The 21943-nt window shown below is 37.6% G+C and overlaps 1 protein-coding gene across 1 annotated transcript in view; it reads left to right on the top strand.

Moving 5' to 3' along the window:
• Nucleotides 1-21752, top strand: part of LOC144963111 (galectin-4-like) — a 25451-nt gene extending 3699 nt beyond the window's left edge. Inside the window, exons 3-12 of the mRNA XM_078896766.1 lie at nucleotides 60-145; nucleotides 2436-2757; nucleotides 5122-5207; nucleotides 5749-5950; nucleotides 9630-9749; nucleotides 11037-11125; nucleotides 14333-14531; nucleotides 16487-16606; nucleotides 17487-17792; nucleotides 21443-21752. Coding sequence (XP_078752892.1) covers nucleotides 60-145; nucleotides 2436-2757; nucleotides 5122-5207; nucleotides 5749-5950; nucleotides 9630-9749; nucleotides 11037-11125; nucleotides 14333-14531; nucleotides 16487-16606; nucleotides 17487-17792; nucleotides 21443-21556 — 1644 coding nt within the window. The 3' untranslated portion in view covers nucleotides 21557-21752. The remainder of the gene's footprint in view (nucleotides 1-59; nucleotides 146-2435; nucleotides 2758-5121; nucleotides 5208-5748; nucleotides 5951-9629; nucleotides 9750-11036; nucleotides 11126-14332; nucleotides 14532-16486; nucleotides 16607-17486; nucleotides 17793-21442) is intronic.
• The last annotated feature ends 191 nt before the right edge of the window (nucleotides 21753-21943 follow it).

The raw sequence follows: 21943 nt of genomic DNA, 5'->3' as shown, positions 1-21943 counted from the left end.
TGCCTTATTCTTTTCTTTTTTTTTTTCAATTCCTTTTTTAATTTCATGTTACCATCCAGTTTTCCCCGGACACCATCGAGATCCCTGGGGGTCTGAAGAACGGACATCAAATCACGGTTTGTGGAAGAGTCTCCGGTACTAACGGGTAAGTCTCAAATCAATATTGTCATACACCGTACACTGACATAGCACATTCCTACACCCCCCCCCCCCCCCCCCCCCCCCCGATCTTGACAAGGAAACTCCTACCGTTATATTGATAGGAAAAAAGGACCTCTCCTCTCTCCCCAACGTGGGAAAAGATCTTAAATCCGAGGTTTCATAGCAATGGTTTATGTCAGCGTTTGGCAAATCGAATAAGTTTAATGTTTTTAGGTACTAGATATTATAACAGATGTCTAAGGGACAACGAAAACAGAAGAAGATCGAGGGGGGGGGGGGGGGGGGGGGGGGGGAAGGTGAGCAAGAAATGAATCAATGGCATTTCATTGCATTCAGTCTGCGAGTCTTTGCACATCAGAGCTGTATACTGATAAAACACCTTCAACTCCATACAGCTAGTGATAGATAATAAAATGACTCCTTAGGAATTGTCTTTAACTTTTAATACGTATTTTGAAGAAAACATTTATTGACCTACACAAAAGTGTATTGTCAGTGTTCGCTAATCAGTTGATATGGTAACCACTTTTCACAGCTTACTTTTTACTTACTTTCAGATATTTTACAAAATTTACAATAAAACCTGATTAAACTGTAAATCAAGTGACCAGGTTATCTATTTGGATTTAGACATATTTGTTTTAAGTATAATCACAAATAAATGCATAAATAAATAAAATAAATAAATAAAATAAAATAAATGAATAAATCAACAGAAAATAATAAATAAATAAATACATGGATAAATAAATAAATAAATAAAATCAAGCATATTACCTGACGTGTAATTATTTGCGAATATGTGCACATTGATATAACCCAATCACATACTAATTATAATTGTCTTATTACTATTGAATTGCCCCTCTAGTGTACTTACTTCACTTAGACTCATTACTCTGCCTGGGAAGAGCATGGGTTCCATGACAAATCGTTCGATCTTGTCCAGCTCTGTGACATATTCTCGATTTCTTTCAATGATTATTCTTTCATTATTTCGTCCATTAATTTCTTACCCCGGATGTTGATAAGCCACCCTCTTTGCCTTCTTTTTCACATGTTTTAACTTAGAGCCTGTCCAATTACATTTGTTGTTGGTTTTCTCATGTCAGGATTCGGTCTATCTACCTTCATTTAATCTCCATGACTTCCTCATCTATTTCTTATTTCCCCAATTCTTACTAATTTCTCTAGTGTGATAATATGAAAGATTGTACTTTGAATAGAAATTGTGTTATGTCTTAGATATAAACGTTTACAGGCATATATGGAAGAGCATGATTCGGCCGAAGAGGTCAAGAATGAGACAATCCCTTTATAATTCATTTTGCTGCATGTCTTGTTTTATACGTTTAGTGTTGCTTTTGGCTCGGACATTTATTGGCTTTGAATACACTTTGGTGGAGTTGCGCAATATAAAAACTCACAATGCTTTCCCTGACTTCTCTGGTCTTACGATAGTCACTCACTCATTCCCATGACCAGATGGTCGTCAGAAGGATGGGGGAGGGGGGGGGGGGGGATGCCGGATGCAGCCTTCACAATTCGGTGCCACTCATCTCGGTCATTGGCCTTAGCACGTCAAATCTGTCCATTCCTTGATGTTGACCTTCCACCGTGCATTGCATAACTCTTGCACCAGCAGTCGTATCTGACCAATTGTCCAAACCATGAAAGCTTCCTTCTTATGACAATTGCAAGCAGTGGTCCTGTCTTCCCGTCAGTAATGGAGTTTAACCGACGGATACCAGACCTGCTAATTTGTGAATCTGGAGTTTAACACATTTGGAAAATCAAAATTGTGTACACAATAACAAAGGGTAAAAAAAGTAGCATTATTTCGAATTGCTCTCCGTGTTTTTTTGAAAATGTTTGATCTAACTAATTTATTTTGAACATTAAATATGACACAAACGATAATATCATAAGTCTTGTATTTTATTTTGGAGAGGAATAATTGTGTAATTAGATAAAGGGCAGTAATATCCTAGTAGGACCATCTTATCATTGCCCAAATAAGCGTGGATTTCATAAAAAAATTACCAATTATAAAAGATAAAAACTGAGTTGAAGGCACCCATGAACGATGAAATGCTAATAGTTATAGTTCGTTTTGGCAGTGGAAGATCCCTAATCAAAGAAGATTGATATTTTTCTAAATGTATTTTTTTTTTGTATTTGTCTATCAGAGGTATTTAGCACGGTTTCAAATCATCATCTACCCATTTCGCAAAATCATACACATAAAAGACACTGTTTGTATTCTATGCCAGATTCGCAATCAACCTTCAGAAAACCAATGTTGCAGGTACAGACATTGCCTTCCATTTTAACCCTAGACAGTCGAATTCAACCGTAATTCGGAACACCTACCAAAACGGTTGGCAAACGGAGGAGTTAACCAGCCCTAGCTTTCCATTTGCCAATGGGGACTACTTCAAGGTCCATATTCATGTGACAACATCCGCTTATAGAGTGTATGTCAACTCTGAATTCTTTATCGAGTACACGCATCGCATAAATCAAGAGGATATGCACTACTTACAGTTAACAGAAGGAGTTGAATGGCACCATCTCCACATCAGAGAAAAATGCGTGAGCAAAGAGCTTTAATTATGGTTTATATATTTAACTCATCGTCACAAAACAGTATTATGTCGGAATGATCTAATGAGTGCTGGAAATCGAATTTATAGCCACAAATCTGAAACGTGGGGTTGATTTCTAATCGTTAAGACGGAGAATAAATACAAATCCATGCATTGCAAAAATTTCAAAGTTCGTCTTACCTATGCTTCTATTTCTAAATTCACTTTTCTGAATCCAAATCATCATGACATAATACCGTTTTGAAAGAGTGGATCACATTGAACAAAATGAGTTTCTCTATCACTAAGCCGGTTAGAGTCTCACAAACGAAAAGTTTAAAGCTGCTATCTCTGAAAATGTCGAGCTAGAAAAAATCGCTAACTTTTTAACGAAAAAAACAGATAATGAAGAAAGTTTCAAATAGTGAAAGCTCGATAAAATACACAACATAAAAGATAGGACTGAGGAAAAGTATATCTTGAACAATTGCTTGAAATTAGGAATCATATAGATTAATCAATTGCATTCATTATGTACATTTTACATAAATAGATCAACCCTCTTGACAGTATTATTTTCTAGTTAAGATGTTCAGTATGTATAATCTTTACTCCGAAAAACATTCATTTATACTTCAAAAGGGTTTCTTCTACAGTTGTCTATGACTCTCACACGACGTTCGGCGCTAAATCTAAGAGTGTGTAGGTTGGAAAAATTCGGACCCTACTGATAGTCTTTGAGTTTGAGGTAACTTCAGAGATAAAAGACGAAGGAATTTCAATCTAGATTGTGTGAAGCTGACTATTTATTTAATCAAGAAGACGACGCTTTAAATGTCTCAATGGTATGTGACCAATTATCTGCCTTACTCTGGAAAACGTGTATTTAAACATTTGGGCAGATAACTCGTTCTTCAAATATCGATCGTCATTTTCGCGAGGTCCCACGTTTGAAAGTTTTTTTTCCAAGATGAGGGTAATTTAAATGATCGAGAATTGACGAATGAGTTTTCTGGCCAAATTTTTAAATACGTGTTTACCTTAGTGCGGCAGTTGACTGGTTAAACAAGAAAATGATATTTTAAGGTCTTCATAGTATTTAATGACGCACGAGGTTTTACGCCATCGTGTTGAAGTAAGTGTTGATATCTTGGTCCCAAACCAGTTAACCGACCAAAAAAGCGAAGACATAATTTTGAGGTAATGATCAGCCTTAACTTTAATGGATATTTTTTTTGTCTTTGTCTAAGATTTTAAAAGATCCAATAATTTAATGGGTGCTCATTACCGACCAAGCAGCAACCTTTTCCGTACGAGGATAATTTTGTTGCTTCATTTTCGTTTTGTTTAACTCGAAATAAAAAAGTTATTTTTGTTAGACACTAATAAAAAATATGAGCCTCTTCTGAAAACCTTTTTCTCGGAAGACGGAGATGTTTATATGCACGGAGTCTCGGAAGCCATCAAGATAATCTATGGACGGGCAACACGATTCAGAAATTGTCCGATGATATAGCAATGCTGTCTTTGCGTTGTACCCAGGGAGGCCCTGCGGCATGCACTGTGGCTGACGCATTCTAATCTTCTCTTGGAATAGACGCTAAAGACAAATTCCCCGAGGGGATAAATAGAGAGAATTATATTTTTATTACTTTATCAATTTATTTTGTTATTTATCATTAGTTTTCAAGTCAATATTCCTATAGCAGACACAACAAGAGATGAAGTGAGTAGAAAAGTGCCAGAAGACAATAGAGAATAAAAAAATTTCGCGGCGGTGATGGGGTTTGAACCCGTGACCTTATTGGTACGACAACTCCGCCTGGCCGGTGAGAGCGTGACTCTACCTTATGAGTTATCCACGAACCCAAAAAATTTCGTATCAAACTCAGGCCATTCATTACTAGAGCCTTCTCTCACCGACTACTGGAGACCGCGCTCAAACACACACACGACCAACGCGAAGTTAGCTGGCCAGCAATTAAGCTTAATCACCAGTAGTCGGTGAAAGAAGGCTCTAGTAATGAATGACCTGAGTTTGATACGAAATCTTTTGGGTTCGTGGATAGCTCATACGGTAGAGTCACGCTCTCACCGGCCAGGCGGAGTTGTCGTACCAATAAGGTCGCGGGTTCAAACCCTATCACCGCTGCGAAAAGTTTTTATTCTCTATTGTCTTTTGGCACTTTTCTACTCACTTCATCTCTTGTTGTTACAAACATACGTGCCTGCTCCACTCACTTTTCTGAATTAAATATATCAGACACAGGGACGGACTTTTTGCCTTGGGTAAAAAAAAGGAAGAGCTGAAGCAAGTTTGGATTAGAATAAAATCTCGCAGTTAATAATTCATGACATCTTTTATCTTCAGAGGGCTCCATACAGCAGGCCGCTTCCTGAGTTGACGGAGGGTATGTGTGTGGTAGTAAAAGGACTCATAAACCAGGATGCACACGGGTAACCATTTATAACACAGCACTAAGACAACATGGATTTTTGATCATTTACTGTATAGAAGGAACAAAATTGACATCACTTAGGTCTTTGTTATTGTTCGTAAAACAGCCATTTTTATGATTAGTTCTCACTGAAGTATATCAAACTAGCCATAAGCGCCTTAATTTACATACACACACACATGCACACACATACACTTATATATATATATATTATATATATATATATATATATATATATATATATATATATATATATATAACTATCATGATTATATTAACGAAAAGATATTTATCTGAAACGTCTATTCAGCACAAAATAAAAAAAAGCAATCATGAAGAGCAACAAACAATTTACGAAGGATTACAATGCATTATGATTACAATTACATCTTTTACTTTCAACCCTTTTGAAAATTATTTATTGATATCTACAAACACATTTTAAACTTAGATATCTAATTTCTCTAGGCTGGTATTTAATAACATTTTATGTTTTAGTAAAATCTTTGAATGGGTGGGAATTGGTATTCCGTTTTCAGATTCTTCATCAACTTCAGTAACGATGAGAGTTGGGATAATATTGGATTTCATTTTAACCCTCGCATGGATGAAGACTGCACAGTCCTGAACACAAAAATTGACGGATCTTGGACTACTGAGGAAAGGTACGGTTCAGACTTTCCTTTTACTCGCCAAGCGAACTTCGACATTGCCATACTGGTGCAAGGCCCATATTTTAAAGTAAGTTGACAAGCCATCGGTATTATCATTGTTATCTTTATTCCCTGTTTATTTTAAATTCAATCGCAAATTGTGAACATTGACTTCACATTTTGACCACATCCTTAAAAGTTTACAATAATCCACGCAAATAGTGAATGAATAAGCATTGAAAAACTACAACAGTAACAACATTGTTTAATATTTGAGGGTCCCAACAGGTCAATCGACCTTTATTACTATCTAAATGAATATACATGATCATAATAATAGCTGGACTATGGTGACTCAGAGGTGATCTGTGCCACGACTAATTTTCCTGTCTTCACGATGATTGTTTATCCAAAGCATGACTGTTTTGGCAACATGAGGTGCTGTCCTATCTTGTTGGAATCATTGATGTTCTCGTTGATTTCTACGAATCGCCCTAATCTTTTCCAAAACCTTCACATGATACCAAGGTAGTGGTCAGAGTCCACCGTCACTGTTTTCTCATTTTGGTCAACGAAGAAAAAAGATTAAATAATGCCATAGTGATTCATTGCAGCCCTACGGTAACCTTTTAACCATTGAGACCTTTCTAATAAACTTCCTCTGGTTTCGCTGGACGCTACTAAATGAATTACCCTTTTGTTCACATGTACGTTCATATAAAAATAAGACTCATCTGAGAACCAGATTCTTCATAAAATCATCTCACCTTGATTGATTTCCTCTACAAACCAGTGATACAAATCGATTCTGGATTTGTGGCCAATAGTCTCAAAGCAGTATTGTGTCGGGATGAATATTAGGCAGTGGAAATTGAATTTATAGACATAAAATGTGAATATTGGGGTTAATTGCTCTTACCAAAATATAGAGGTGCCTAAATGAGTCAATAAAATGACTCTATAACATATTTCCTTTTCTTTTTTTACCTGAAGAAGGCAAAAGGCCGAAATGTCGTTTACTTTCTTTTGTATCTTTTATACGAGTTATTTTGAAGGTAAATAAATACAATTATTCAATCTGTTGCAAAAGACCCACAGTTCGTATCTCTTATTATTTTAATTGTAAATTCACTTGTGCTGCTGGTCCTATTTATTCCGAAATAATACCATTTTGCGACGGTGGTTCATAATTTGGCATTAGCTACAGTCAGGCTTTGATGAATTTGGATTTTGTAAGGTTTTAGTTCTAAATTTTATTTTAATTGTCGCAGCGATTCTCTCCAAATTTCAAGTTCCAGACAATGACGACCTGTTGATTTTTTGGTGTTTCCATCAGATATTCGCGAACAGCGTTGATGTTTGCGAGGGTCTATAATTTGAATGTTGTGAGTTAGCCTAGACTTTGACTTAGAGTTTTGATTTTCAAGGGATCCAGAAAGTTCAAATTTACGAACCCATCTTAATATGAATTTCTTACTTGGGAGATCATGATGTTTTCTCTAGTCAATGGTGAATTCTTCTTGAAAATGCAACCAAGGAATTTACCCAATGGAAACCGTACGGTGCTCTTATTGGCTAACCAACCAGCGGCCTCGATGAGAAAAATATCCGCCATTGAGACATTGGCTGGGAATCGCGTTACTATAGTAAACAAGCGCTGATCGGCCGTTCATGAAATCTAACAAAATAATTTCCTGATCGCTCGTTTAACTCAAAATTATTCAAAACGATGTCTCTAAAATGATATAAATGTGACTTCTTAAGGTTTTCTTCACGGTCAAAACCACACAACATTCTATTAATGATTACGTCCTAGGCAAAAAGGAATATTGACAGGTCGACCGAGAGTTGAACTCGTCAGACGACAAACATCAATGCGAAGTGTAGAGAGAGTCAAGCTCTTGTTTGTCTTGTCCTGTTCTATATTATAGAGAAAAGGATAAATAGTATAGCCTCGTTGTGAGTGGTTGCGTGTCATAGTCATGTTTTTAAATTGTTTCTGTTGTTCATGTGTGTAGTGATGATGTGGTGGTGGTTGTAGTTGTAGTAGTAATGGTAATGATATGGTGGTGGTGGTGGTTGTAGTAGTAGTGGTCGTGATGATGATGTGGTGGTGGTGGTTGTAGTAGTAGTGGTAATGATGCGGCTATGTGGTCTAGTAGTATGACACTCGCTTTCGGATCGGAAGGTCCTGGGTTCGAGCCTCGCGCTCGGCGCATAGTTGAGTCCTTGGAAAAGGCTCTTTACTCACATTCTCTCACCGTACTCAGGTGTAAAATGAGTACCTGGCCGTTAACAGAGTTGTCTTTGTCCGAAAAATTGTAATATCGCCTAACAGGCGTCACGTCCCGTCCTACATGTTAAATGTTGACCAGGGAACCCATGTAAAGCGCTTTGAGCACATTTAGTAGATATTGCACTATATAAATCTCAATTTAAAAAAATATATATATTTCAATGATGATGATATGGTGGTGGTGGTTGCAGTAGTAGTGGTAGTGATGATAATGTGGTGGTGGTTGTAGTTGTAGTAGTAGTGATAGTGGTGATGATGTGGTGGTGGTTGTAGTAGTAGTGGTAGTGATGATGATGTGGTGGTGGTGGTTGTAGTAGTAGTTGTAATGGTGATGATATGGTGGTGGTGGTGGCTGCAGTAGTAGTGGTAGTGATGACGATGTGGTTGTGGTGGTTGTAGTAGTGGTAATAGTAATGATATGGTGGTGGTGGTGGTGGTTGTAGTGGTAGTGGTCGTGATGACGATGTGGTTGTGGTGGTTGTAGTAGTAGTGGTAGTGATGATGATGTGCTGGTGGTGGTGCAGTAGTGGTAGTGATAATGATGTGGTGCTGGTGGTTGTGGTAGAGTGGTAGTGATATTGTGGTGGTGGTTGTAGTAGTTGAGGTAGTGATGTTGATGTGGTGGTGGTTGTAGTAGTAGTAGTGGTGGTGGTTGTAGTAGTAGTGGTAATGATGATGATATGGTGGTGGTGGTTGCGGTAGTAGTGGTAGTGATGACGATGTGGTTGTGGTGATTGTAGTAGTAGTGGTAGTGATGATGATGTGCTGGTGGTGGTGTAGTAGTAGTGTTAGTGATGATATTGTGGTGGTGGTTGTAGTAGTAGTGACAGTGATGATGTGGTGGTTGAAAAACACATTATAGGTTATTATAATACATGATTACACATATTCTCTAACTTCATTTTTTGACAGCTTCATTGTGCCATAAATATACGCAACAGTTCTGAACAATTCTATTGTGGATTTTGATATTGTTTGTTGTTTTTCTTGTGTCGTTATGTTGACATAGAGATCGAATGAATGGTAATGCTTACATTCCCAGCCCAAGATATAATGGCGCTGAATGCTTTCATTGGTGGACACTTTTTAGGCTTCGTACGTATTCTCATTCGTTTAATTCTATGAATGCAACTGAGTTTGCCTGACTGAGTTTGTCTTGAAGTAAGTTTTGACACCGGAAGCACGCTGAGTGGCACTGTAGTGCCTGTTGGTAGGCATCGTTGTAGTCTTTCGTGTTTTTGTAGAACTATGAATTGAGGTTCCAATTTGCTTTCGTTTATGCTTGGTGTGTGTGGTGCTATAAAGGAAAGATTATTCAAATTTCTTGGGTCTCACTGCTTTGTGGGGTCAGTCCTTATTCATTCTGGCTAAAAAAAAATTAAAAGGCGTTTTGGAGTGTATTGTTGGTCAAAATCAAGTTTAGTTTAAGCCTGAATTATGACTCTATAAAGGATAACATTCTGTTTTCCAGATTTCTGTCAACGGACAGGATTTTGCCAACTACAACCATCGAGTGCCTTTAGAGAATAACAGATTCTTGAGAGTTAATGGGGATATCGCTTTGATGGATGTAACCGTCCATGATGTACTGGTAAGAATGACTATTATGTTCATAATTTATGTATTATACTATTTATATCTTAGATGGGTTGCTAAAAAGATTAATCTGTCGTATCCTGGAAAAAACACGTTACTTTCAGTTATATATGCATATATTGTTACCCCCCCCCCCCAACCCCCCCCCCCCCCCGAAAAAAAAAAAAACAACAACAACAACAAAAAAGCAACAAGAAAAAAACCCCAGAAAAACATCAAAAACAAAAAACGTAGGGGTTAAGAAATATTTTCTCTCGCACGCATCTGGTTTGACATTTACAATAGATTTTGACGCGTAAAGAAACGTTTACCACAACGATAATTCTTAGAGTCAAATATTGTAAATTGTACTGTTGGTTAAAGTTTCATACATTGGTGACAATAAGGATACATCTTTATGAGAAATAACACGTTTGAGGTCATTGGAGGGGTATAGCATAAAGAAAGTATTCTTGAATGCTTACGTTTAGAGTTTCGAAGTCGTTCCCAACGCGAGCACTCAAGGTCGGGCAGCGGTTTTGGAAACTCGTTCGAACTCCAAACGTTTGAATTCAAGAATCTTATAATCAATGGGAGATAATTCTTACAGTGCGATCATGCTCAGAGTTTATGAACTCCATCATCATTGAACAGATTAAAAAGAGATCTAACCCAAGATCATTTTGATATTTTACTTTGCAAAATTGACATGTGCACTCTAGTAACATTGTTGAAATATAACAGATCCGCTTCATTTCGTGTGTATTTTCAAGGCCTTGATTCAAAACACATGCGCCATCATAGAGCAATGTCCGAAAGTTAACATTGGAAAACGTAACGACTGCTATTCAACGGTTAATAGTTGGTGCTATTTATTTATTTCTATTTGTTATTTGGGTTTTTCTTGTCTTATTATATTTTATTTCATGTTATTGGGAGTGGGGAGGGGGGGGGGAGTGACATACACGCACACACACACACACACACACACACACACAGACAGAGAGAGAGAGAGAGAGAGAGAGAGAGAGAGAGAGAGAGAGAGAGAGGAGAGGAGCGGAGAGGGGTGCATAAGAACAATAAAACGAGTATAGATATTCAATTCTTGTAGATGAGAAAGAATTATCAGTTCAGTTTCTTTACGCCTGGTTTCATAATAATGATAATAACAATGGACCTTCTCTAGGGCACGGTATTCTCATTCATGGGACTCTTGGATCATATCATATTCTCCACAACTCATATAACTTCATGCAGAGAATGTGTATATTCATATTTCACTTGAATACATCATATATTCCAGCTGGACAACTGGGTTAGACCCATCCACGGAGGCCTCAGGGTGGATGATTTGATTTCAATTGAAGGATTCTTCAAACCCAACAATGACAGGTTTGTTTGTTTGATTGTTTGTTTGTGTGTCGTTTAATGTTATCACTGTCTGTCCTTTTTATTTTTGTTTCCTTGGGAACCTTTTAAAAATGGGACCCACCACCTCAAAACGGTATTATGTCAGGGTGAACTAGATGTTGAAAATGGAATTTGTACTCACATATTATATGAGTCTTGCGGATGATTTCTGTTCGTTCTGGTGGAGTATAAATAGTATTTCTTAACTTGAAACAAACTCGAAGTTCCTATTGGGGACCGCGCGGCTCAGCGGTACAGTCTTTGCTTCGTACCTGAAAGATAACCAGTTCGATAACCCGCCGCTGCCCTGTGTTGCATTGAGCAAGTCACCTCGCCTTAGCACAATTTGCGGCGGTGCACTGCGGCTGACGCCAGGGTTATTCCAGTCTTCCCTTGGAATAGAACCTAGAGACAAATTTCCACTATGGGATAAATAAAGGGAATTTTTTAAAATGTATTTATTTCTTATAAGTTTATTTCTAAATTCCTTCCAATATAATACCTTTTTGAGACGGTTGGTTACAAGTATTGATTTTTAAAAAATGTAATATTCGAGGAGAAGCAGATGCCTAAAACATGATTTAAACATTAAGATTGGAAGAAATATGAAATTTTAGTTCCATGGTGGCAAAGAAACCACAGTGGAATCCGATTAAGATAAAGTCCTTCGGACCAGAAAAAAGGAAGATATATCTTATCCAATTTCAAAGGAAAGCACATTGGTATGGCAACCTTGCCAATGGTGAGAAATTGTAGTTTGTACCAACAATGTTGCAGCAACAAGAAAACAGCAAACTTCATCCTTGAAGCCACGTGTCTTGTCTGGGAGACATTGATAGAAGATATAATGGGTGTTGCCTCGCGTGCGAGTGTGTACAGCAGAGGAGGCTCATCGTTGTCGTATAGGGAATGAGATTAGCGGAAGAGTAGCGTCCCTTAATTGGACGTCACCGGCGGAGAAGTTATTTGTAAACAAACAAACTACAAGCCAAGCGCTCCAAATACAAAATTTATTATTCATATTTCTGTACAAACATGCATATATCATAATCAATGTAGATCTTTTCTTTAGTTTTCTCCATTAGAGGTGGGTGAATAAAGCCAAGAAGGCAGAGAACAGTATATTTTAACTGGACCGATACTGGTTTGTGTGTTTTTTTTTTAATAGTCTTGGGTTAGTTGGCTTACGTGAGGGGGAAAACGGGACAAGACGAAAAGTTTATTTTAAACGAGATTTTATCTTAAGCGAGTTTATTTTACCTGGACTTCGCTGTTTGTTCATTATCCATGACAAGTCATATAAATTCAATTCAAGATTCATATTTTTAATGATAGCTTCAATTTTAGCATCTTAATCAACCCGCCATAATACCATTTTGAGGCGATGGGTAACATAAGATTGAACTCAGTTCCACAGAGTAGTTTTACCATACAGTTAACTGCTGTACCTGGAAATTTGGCGAGATCCCAGGTTTGAGAGTTTTTGCCAAGATGAAAGTCATTTAAATTGATCGATATTTTATAAATTGACCGAGGAGTTTTCTGACCAAAACTTTAAATACCTGTCTCTCCCGAGTGCGGCAGTTTAACTGGTTAATTGTGATCCATTATGGTGTTAGAGTATATGGGAATGAACGAGAAAACGAAATTTGAGTTTGGAGTCAAATTGATTAGAAAATTGAAATTTATATGTCTTGAAGTTTAACAACGATGGCTGCGGTCCGACTCGAATCGTGCAAGCGCCATGTGGTCCTTCCGTCAGAGCAAACGTTATCCCAGTTTCTGTAGCGTGAAACGGGCAATAGAAATTACTTTTCTTTCTTTTGGATAGGATGCTGTTCTGTTGCATAGTACTTACCGCCAAATCTATGGGCCAAGCTGCAAGCTACCCAATCACCGCTGGTTGGACAATGGGTCAGAAAAAAAAAATCTCTAACCCACGCTGGATCGAACTTGGTCCCTTTGCGTGTGAAGCGAGCACTCTACCATCGGACCCGCTTCAAGCACCATGGGCGCTGAAGTTATTTTTTAGATTATGTTAAATCCCATCCCGCCCCTACCCTTGTGACCAAGAGAGACAAACCACAATCGCTTTATTTGACGGGAATAGTCACATGAGCTAAACACAGTTTAGTATTTTTGCTGAAGCCACATTGTTTTTGTTTCTTTATTTTTCTAAAAATAACTTCATTTGCACTTACACGGTTAGAGTCGGACGCCCCCGGTTTGAGTTTTGATTATCTGTTCCACTCCGATATCACGATTGGTCTTTAGTCCATGTAGCATTGAATATTGCCGGAAATATTCTGAATAAGTAGTACTTCTGAGCCATTTGGCCCTTGCAGCCGGAGTTTATCCCTGTTTCTAAAGCCTGAAACGGACAATAGCAATTGCTCGGTACCTTTTAATAGGACGCTAGTCTATCGCAAAGTACCAGATCTAACAGATCCAGCTACCTAATCACTCCTGGATGGACAAGGGGGGAGGGAGGGGGGGGGGGTGTCAGAAAAAAGCTCGACTGCACCCGGGATCGATCTTGGTCAATTTGGGTATGAAGCGAGTGCACTGCTAACTGAGCTATCGGGACCCCCTGACGTTAAATGAGGCTTTGTAATATTGAAGCAATATCTCCCGATGCCACCGGTTTTCTGCTGTACTCGAAAAAAAACAACAACTCGTCCTTTAAATATTGGTCGATTAAAATGAGCCTCATCTTGTCAAAGACTATCAAACCTGGGACTTCTGAAGGACGAGTGTTCTGGCCAAAATTAAAAAAAAACAACAACAAAAAACGTATTTCAGGATACACCACAAGATCATTCAAACTTGCATTGCATACCGTTTTCGTGGTGAACTATATGGCGTAAAATTAATTTGAAATGTGAAATTTCTCTCTCTCTCTCTCTCTCTCTCTCTCTCTCTCTCTCTATATATATATATATATATATATATATATATATATATATATATATATATATATATATATATATTTTGTGTGTGTGTGTGTGTGTGTGTGTGTGTGTGTGTAAATGTCAAAAAGATCAACAAGAAGAATCCTTGTCACATGGTCTCTGTAAAGAACATATTCACTTTATTACTAGTGTCCTCGCCAACCTCCGACGTAATTTAGATCAAAGAAAGAAAATTAAAACACAAATGCATGCAATATATTTTTACTTCTTATTACAGTTTCCATGTCGACTTGCTTGCAGGCATGTCTACCAATTCTGATCGAGCTCTGTGTGTTAAGCCACAAAGAGCACAAGATATTGTCGTACTCCACAACACAATTAGCGGAGAACGGGAAACAGAAGTGACATATCCATACCGTTTTGGTCAAATGTCGCGATTTTGGTTGCATATCATTAACAAAGAGAACTACTTCGATGTAAGTTTATGCTTCTTACCTTTTTCCCCCCACAATCCCGTTAAGATTAAGACAGGGGAAGGAATTGCTGGGAGAACAAGTGTTTGTGTGAGTCTCTCTCTCTCTCTCTCTCTCTCTCTCTCTCTCTCTCTCTCTCTCTCTCTCTCTATCTATCTATCTATCTATCTATCTATATATCTCTCTCTCTATCTTTCTCTCTCTATATATATCTCTCTCTCTCACACACACACACACACATACACTCTCACTCTGTGTATGTATTTGTGTTTGTGTTTGTTTGTGTGTGTGTGTGTGTATGTGTGTGTGTGCGCGTATGTTTGAATGTATTTAATTGGTAGGTATGTTTGTTGTATTGACTTGCCAACTCTTGAACAGCCCTTGTTCACTTATACAAGCAGTCATATCTTTAATCCAGAGCCCAATATGAAGAAACTTATTAATTTATAAGTATCAGTACGTTATAGTTATTGCCGTTATTAGTGACATCATTATAATCTTCATGATCATGCTCATCATCATCATCATCATCATCATCATCACCATCATCATCATCATCATCATCATCATCATCACCATCATCATCATCATCATCATCATCATCACCACCGCCATAAGCGTTATTATTGTCTTCTCTGACCGACGTGCACATAATACATGCGTGTCTGACAGTAGCCATCGTTATGTTATAGCCTGATACTGAAATCCAAAAGGACTGGCAGTTTGACGTCCTCATTTGGTTTTTGCACCGCCTAGTGAGTTGTCGTTAGTAGAGCTCATGGAAACAAGTTATTTCATTGGTTGAACTATTGAATACAACTCACGATTTGTTTTTTTTTTTTTGGTGGCAAAAGACTGGCATTTTGACGTCATTGTTTGGTCAGTATCAGGCCATAACTATACGAAGGCCACGGTCTGACATCCAAACCCAGTTATGGGCCTAGTTTAACATTGTTGTAATGAACAATATTTTGCGTCAACTTTTTGAGATTTCCATCACAACAATGAGTCCATTTTGAATTGGGTTATCAGATCTGTAAATAAGTGCACGTCGGCTCTGACATAATCATTAGTTTATCTCCACCACCCCCCCCCCCCCACCCTTGAATATATGAGGCAAGAGGTCGTTTTCGTAATATTTTCTTTTTTTTTTTAATGCCCCAATACTAAATTAATTGGAAGGAGCTTAAAGAGATTTTGTTTTCACCAGTTTCTCTTGGTTGAATGATAAAAAAATATTAAAAAACACGACAAGCTAGCGCTAATAGAACAGCAACGAATAGGTTGTCAAAGCAAAGTACGTTTACACTTTTTCAACACTTTAAACAAAATTAACAACTATAATTTCGATGATAGATCATCGGTTTTTGGTGGCTGTAAACCCTGAGAAACTAATTTTTAAAATTATTTTTCAAAATGATTTATATTGGGGTTTTATTCTGGCGAATGTTACGAGAACGACATTTTGGCATAATCCCATATTTTGGCATAGTCCCATATTGTTCTATGCAGTTGACATTAACCAGTGAACTGCCAAATTTGGCCAGAAAACTCGTCTTTCAAATGTTGATCCGAGTTTTCTGGCCAAATTTTTAAATACACGTTTTTTCCATAGTACTTCAGTTAACTAGTTAAATGTGCGGCTATGTGGTCTTGTGGTATGGCACTCGCTTTCGGATCGGAAGTCCTGGATTCGAGACTCGCTCTCGGCGCATAGTTTAGTCAATGGAAAAGGCTCTTTACTCACATTCTCTCACTGTACTCAGGTGTAAAATGAATACCTGGCCGTTTACACCGTTATCTATATTGGGGAAAAAATGCAATTTCGCCTAACAGGCGTCATTTCTAGTTCTACATGTTACGTTTTGCTATTGGTTTTGCTGTAAAGGGCTTTGGGCATGTTTATTGGATATTGTGCTATACAAAGCTCGAAAAGCTTAAATGTTATTCAATTTTAGATCCACTTCAACGGCGACTATCTGGGCAGCTTTCCCCACCAGGTTAATGTTGAAAACATCAAATCCATCTTCTGCCCTGACCGTGCCTATATTCACTCCATTGAGATTCACCACAAACTGGTAAGATGGCGAGTCATATATAATATTTGCAAGAATGATAGAATTCTGCCCACCTCAAATTATCATCTTACTTAAACTGTTTTATTCCATAAGTGAATGAATGTGGCTGCGCTGTCTCAATACACGCTTGCCGTGAACAATGTGTCTGTGTGCGTGTGTGTGTGTGCGTGTGTGTGTGTGTGTGTGTGTGTGTGTGTGTGTGTGTGTGTGTGTGTGTGTGTTTCCCAGTCCATAAGTGCATATAATAAACCACTTCAAAATTTATCTCATGAAAACTGACCAACCTTTATATAATGATTAAATTTAATGACCTGACACATCCCTTTGACCGCAAAAACCTAACATCTATGTATATTATTGCCTTTTTAGTCCAAAAGTGGCCAAAAGATGCCACCCCAAAAAAATTGGGTTTTTATGGAAACCGGCTGCCGTGACACACTTCTGTGACCCATAACATTGGATTACACTGCATCGCCTTTTTTTACCCAGTTACTTACTACTACTTACTGTCGACAACAAAGTGGCGATCGTTGTAGAAAATTATAGTTTCGCTTCAATAGAAAAACACAACTTGAATGATTAATAGAAACAACCAAAAAAATCTATATTGAAAGCGCTCATTCTTTTGTGTAGAAACTACAAAAAGCCTGGTCATTGCAACTTAGTTTCGGGAGAAAAGAAACAATGAAAAAGATTATTTGAGAATACTAATGAAACTTTAAAATGTCACAAAAATAGACGATGCTGAAATATGTGCACATAGACTTTGTTATTGATTTTGTTCTTTTGTTTTTTTGTGTGGGTTTTTTCTTTGGTTCTGTTTTATTTTTTTCGTTTATTTGATGTACAGATATAATATCTTACTATCTCTTAAAACTAGCCCAACCCTCGTTCCTTGGAGGTTCCTGGAAACCATGTGAGTGGCGACTGGTGCTCCGTATTGGGAATTACTGATAGTAATTCTTCACGATTTGCTTTGAACATCAAATCAGGGCCTTCGACTGAGGAAAACGCTACAGATGACATCCTATTCCACTACAATCCACGGTTTACTCAAATGGAGACAGTGAGAAACACTCTCCACAACGGAGTTTGGGGAATCGAGGAGAAAGAGGAACCAGAATTTCCATTTGAAAAAATGCATCTGTTTGAAATCAATATGCTGTTGACTAACGACGACTTCAAGGTAAGGATATACCATCGATATCTTTACACCAGTTAACTACGGACTCTGGAAAAACATGTATTTAAAAATTTGGTCTGAAAAATCATCCCTTAAATATCGATCGATTTAATTACCCTGATCTTGGCAAAAACTCTCAACCTGTGACTTCGCGGCGAATTCCCAGATTCAAGAGTTTTTTTTCTAAGATGAGGGTCACTTAAATCTATCGATGTTTGAGGGATGAGTTTTTTTGGTCAAGTTCTTTTTACAGAGTCCGGCAGTTAACTGGTTAAACTATGAAACACGCCTGTCAGCTTATTATATTTTTTGGTTGGGGAGGGGGTTCTTTCTTTCTTTTTGATTTCCTTTTTTTATTTTCTTTTCTTTTATTCATTCTTTTTTTTTCCGGTCGACATAACATAAGAGTTTTCCTATTACTTATTAACGCATCTGTAATTTAATTTTTTTTTTTTTTTTTTTTTTTGGGGGGGGGGGGGGTAGTTACGAAAACTGTATCATAGAAATTGGTGAATTCCTTGTCCAATTGAAGGCATGATAATGGCATGATTATCATTCCTGGTTTTTATAGTTTTCCTTATATAGCAGATAGTATTTTGCATCTTTGTATAGCGAAAAGGAAGATTACATTGAACACATGACGTAACTATAGTACTCTAATCAGCCACGATTGAACATGAATGCCACAGAATTGAAAGACAAAAAGAATCTATCAGTCAGTACAAGATCTAAGTGGAAAAGTGGAACCATGTCAAGAAAATGCGTTAGAGACTACTCATCGACAACAACGACATTTTAAAACTTTGGGCAGTGTACATAGAAAATCTTTATGCGGATGGCAAAAGAGGCGTGCACTTCGATAAAATAAAAAAAAAAACTCTACTGGAGACACGGACCCTCAGATTATGCGAGAAGAAGAGGAAGCTGCTTGCAAAGAGATGAAAATTGGGACAGCGGTAGGCCAAGACAGTTTCTCAAAAGAATTGATTGACGCCCTCGGCGATATGGGAATAGACATCCTGACAAATCCCTTTAACATAAAATTAGATATGAAAAGGGTGTCCTGCCTAATGATTTAAGACAGTCATTATTCATTACCATTTCCCCCCAAAAAACAAAAACAAGGAACTTTTGATTATGATCAACACAGAACAATGAGCATAATGAGCCAGGCCACAAAAATTATATTAAGAATACTTATGAAATTAATGAGGATCAAGATCCCTTCAGAGATAATTGACGAGCAGTTTGGTTTAGTTAAAGAAAAGGGTAAATACAATTTGTAAATACAATTTTTACATTGAACACAATAATGCAACGGCCAATCGAAAAACAAAAATCACGTTATCTGTGCGTCATTGATTATTTAAAAGCTGTTGACTCAATACAAAACGAAACGCTCTTCAAAATCTTAGAAAAGATCAGAGTAGACAGTAAACACCTTCGAATTGTGAAAATCTTATACTGGAATCAAACAGCGTGTGTCAAACTTGATAACGAAACATAGGACTTATTTCTTTAATATCGAGAAGGGAGTAAGACATGGTTGCGTCTTTTCACCAGACGTTTTTAACATATATAGTGAAATGATTTTCAAAAAATTTGAAGATATGAAAGGCGCCGTCGTTGGGGGGGGGGGGGGGGGATAACTTAAGATACGCAAACGATGGTACTCTGATGGCATATTCTAAAACAGCAGAGAATTGTAGATACACTGGTGAGCAAAAATGAAGAGAAGGGCCTGAATTAAATGATAAGAAAACCGAATGCATAGTGGTCTCAAAGAATGACAACAACACGACCGTTCACTTGTCAAGAAAAGGAGAGTCCATCAAACAAGTAAAGAAATTTAAATATTTAGGCACTATCATCACCCATGACGCACGAGACATAGAGGATAGAAAAACAAAGAATAGTAATAACCAAAAAGATGTGTTTCATAAGATGCGTCCAGGTGTGTCAAACAACAACCTAGATTTGGAGACCAGATAGTGGAAACATGTGTTATAAGTTGCCTTTTGTATGGTTGTGAAACGTGGACGATTGACAAATAATTTACTTGGAGGTTAGAGGCATAGAGATGTGGATGTATAGAAGAATGTTGAGGCTATCATGGACAGACAAGTAAAGGAACGAGGAAGTGCTGGCAAAAGTGCGAAAGGGAAAGAATAGTGATAGATACCATCAGAAAGAGGCAGTTACGGTTTCTGGGACATGTGTGGAGGAGAGACGGAATAGAAAAGTTGGTAACATCTGGGATGATCGAAGGAAAGAGAATTAGAGGAAGACAGAGAATGACAGACTTGAATAACCTAGGAATGGCCAAAATTGATGTTGATAACAACGCAGACTTCATGCGCACCTCAGAGGATTGTATGTGTAGTGGAGACAGCTGACCGACAACGTGCTCAAGTGTACAAGCGATGGATGATAGCGTAAATTAATATTTTGATTATTCTCAAGCCAGGCCCTATAAGACTATAACACAGTCCTGTAAAAGCCACTCGAGGCGACATTTTAATTTCATAAAGTAAAAGTCGCCTGTTAACCGTCCTTTTTGTACTTTCACGTTTGCAGTATCTATCACGGTCTATTCTACTGTCTTTAGAAGGAATGCGTTTTTGCCAACACTTGTCTCTCTTTCATTTTGTCCTGAACATCAATCTCAATAATGAGGACGATTCGCACAACACAAGATTTCAAAGGGCTTGACGGTTTTTATGAACAAACAATACTCGCAAATCACACAAATAATTGTTGGTATGCATTTGAGCAAAACAATAACTATTTCTGCCCGCCAGATCAGTTAATGATTCGAACATAAAATACCATTAATCATTCAGAATTTCGCTGCCATTTAACCCGTTCCATCCAGTTGTCTGTATCTTTCCTGTCAATGATCTCATTTTGCTGCTTACACAGAAAAACTTGTTCAAACATATTCTTTCAAAATACCGAAATGGTGTGTACATGGAACTTGTATTCACTACTCTGACTGTTTTATTGGGGAGGGGGTGAGGGGGTAGTTTTATTCACTTCATAAAACCAGTATGGTAACGTGAAAGTGTTTGAGATGGATTTCTCCATGCGGTCTACGCATAGCTACATTCAATATATGCTAAGCAGCCGAGTTGGTCAGCCTCACATTTTGTGAGTATCTATCACAATATTCTGACACACCGGTGAAGCAATTACATCGCGACACCTGACGCGGTTTGCAAATACATTCATCCGATATCAGGACCAGGGCCCATGCTAATACTAATAAAGGGGACTAAGGATTTAATTAGTGACTTTAGCCAAGGACTTTAAAAACCGCTTCTTATGTGAGCTGACCAAGATAGTCACATGCTAAAATCACGGCAGCTTAGTACTAGTTTTGTTCATTTGTTTGATATGGACTACATCGTTTAGTTTCTGACTAGGAACTGAGATATAACATCGTCACTGTCAACAAAATGGCGGCCATTGGGCTTACTATACTGTCACCCTTACAGTCCCTGATCTCTTTCAATATCGCTTTACTTTGTTGCAAGACGAGGCGCTGCGCGGTATCATTTCGTCTATCATCATCTCTCATTCTTGATAATGATTATCCAGAGGCCTGATTCGTAAAATAATATCATAATATTATTATAAAATGTTCTTCTTAGGTTGTTGCAAACCTTGAGCACCATATCGACTACAGGCACAGGATCTCACCTAGTCACATTAGCCACTTGATAACTCAACTCGATGCTGACTATTATATAACGGAATTTTATTAAATGGCCGACCTGCCATTGTGTTTCAAGCACCCTCATGAATGATGAGATTGAATTGTCAAATAAAGCCTTTAATTTTGTTAATATGATTTATTTACGAAACAGGAAAGATCGCTCGGTTGACAATCAGCGAAGATTTTGGCGTTACAATTTACTTTTCTTTGCTGGTATTAAAGCTCTATTTTGTTTTATTATCTTATCTTATCGTATCTTATCTTATCTTATCTTGCTAAAGGCATAAAATAGGATATTCCTTTAAATGCCTTATACAATAGATCATAATTACAGATTCTCATATAGCTTGCATTGTATCATCACAGACATTTTACAACAACTTGAATTGAAGGAAAAATGTATCAATACGGCAATGTAAAATCGAAAAATCCTATC

The sequence above is a fragment of the Berghia stephanieae genome, chromosome 1 (genome assembly GCF_034508935.2).
Source record: "Berghia stephanieae isolate SIO BIC M18660-M18661 chromosome 1, UCSD_Bste_1.3, whole genome shotgun sequence".
Classification (NCBI taxonomy): Eukaryota; Metazoa; Mollusca; class Gastropoda; order Nudibranchia; family Aeolidiidae; genus Berghia; species Berghia stephanieae.
The sequence above is the reverse complement of the archived record's forward strand: the minus strand, read 5'-3'. Positions and strand labels throughout refer to the sequence as shown.